The following is an 865-nucleotide window of genomic DNA, read 5'->3' as shown; positions in this document are numbered from 1 at the left end:
GCTCCGCTTTCGAGGGCTGCTCCCCCGGCGGGTTTTCGGCCAGGTCCAAAGAATCTCTGTAGGCCGCGGATTCGCAGGAGGGCGTCCTCCTCCGCAGCAGGCTGTTCTCGGATGCTTTGGTACGGGAGGCCGCGCCGCTTTCGTCCTCCATGGGAGGATCTATAGAAATGCACGGCGGGCTCATCTTCTTCTTCCTCCGAGCCCCGTGGACGTACTCGGACTCGAGCTGAACGTGGATGGGCGAGCGTGGCGCGCCCTCCGCCGGCTGCTCAAAGCTGCAGTCTCCATCGTCCAGCGAGGGACAGATCTCGATGGAGTGCCGTCTTTGGTCGTCTGCCCAGCTGGGCTTGTTCAGGAACCCTTTCGTGTCAACACTGTAAAACTTCTTCAAGTCCTTCTCTCTGCTCCCGCCGCTCCCTGCCAGGCTGGTTGTGCTGCAGTTCTTGCGGTGGGCTGGCGAGGAAGCCAGGGAGGCAAAAGGGGAGACGGAGAGGCTCCTCGATCCGGGCGCCTCCCGCCAGTCTTTCGCCGAGCTGTTGATGTGGCTGACTTCTTCGTCCGCCAGGTCCGAGGACTCGAAGAGCGAGTTCCCGGGGTGCAGCGGGTCGCTGCTCTCGCTCGAAGCCCGGCTGGGAATACTGTGCTGGCTATACGTGTGCTTGCGGGTGCGGACGCTCGAGTGCCTGTGGTGCGACGGTGAGGCAGGGGAATGCGGAGGGGTGCCCGGCAGGGAGAGAGGGGCGGGATGCAGCAGAGGGGGGCTTAGGGTGCTCTGGGACGGCTTTTTCGGCTGCAGGCTCTCGCCGGACTCTTCCTGCACATTGTCCTTGGTCTCTGCTTTCTGCCCATCCACGGATTCAGTCCT

At 63.5% G+C, this 865-nt stretch overlaps 1 protein-coding gene across 1 annotated transcript in view; it reads right to left on the bottom strand.

The window, feature by feature from the left end:
- Positions 1 to 865, bottom strand: part of CACNA1H (calcium voltage-gated channel subunit alpha1 H) — a 400,429-nt gene that overhangs the window by 679 nt on the left and 398,885 nt on the right. The window contains exon 36 of the mRNA XM_025204646.1: positions 1 to 863. This exon is cut by the window's left edge and continues 679 nt beyond it. Coding sequence (XP_025060431.1) covers positions 1 to 863 — 863 coding nt within the window. The remainder of the gene's footprint in view (positions 864 to 865) is intronic.

The sequence above is a fragment of the Alligator sinensis genome, unplaced genomic scaffold (assembly GCF_000455745.1).
Source record: "Alligator sinensis unplaced genomic scaffold, ASM45574v1 scaffold1283_1, whole genome shotgun sequence".
Classification (NCBI taxonomy): domain Eukaryota; kingdom Metazoa; phylum Chordata; order Crocodylia; family Alligatoridae; genus Alligator; species Alligator sinensis.
The sequence above is the reverse complement of the archived record's forward strand: the minus strand, read 5'-3'. Positions and strand labels throughout refer to the sequence as shown.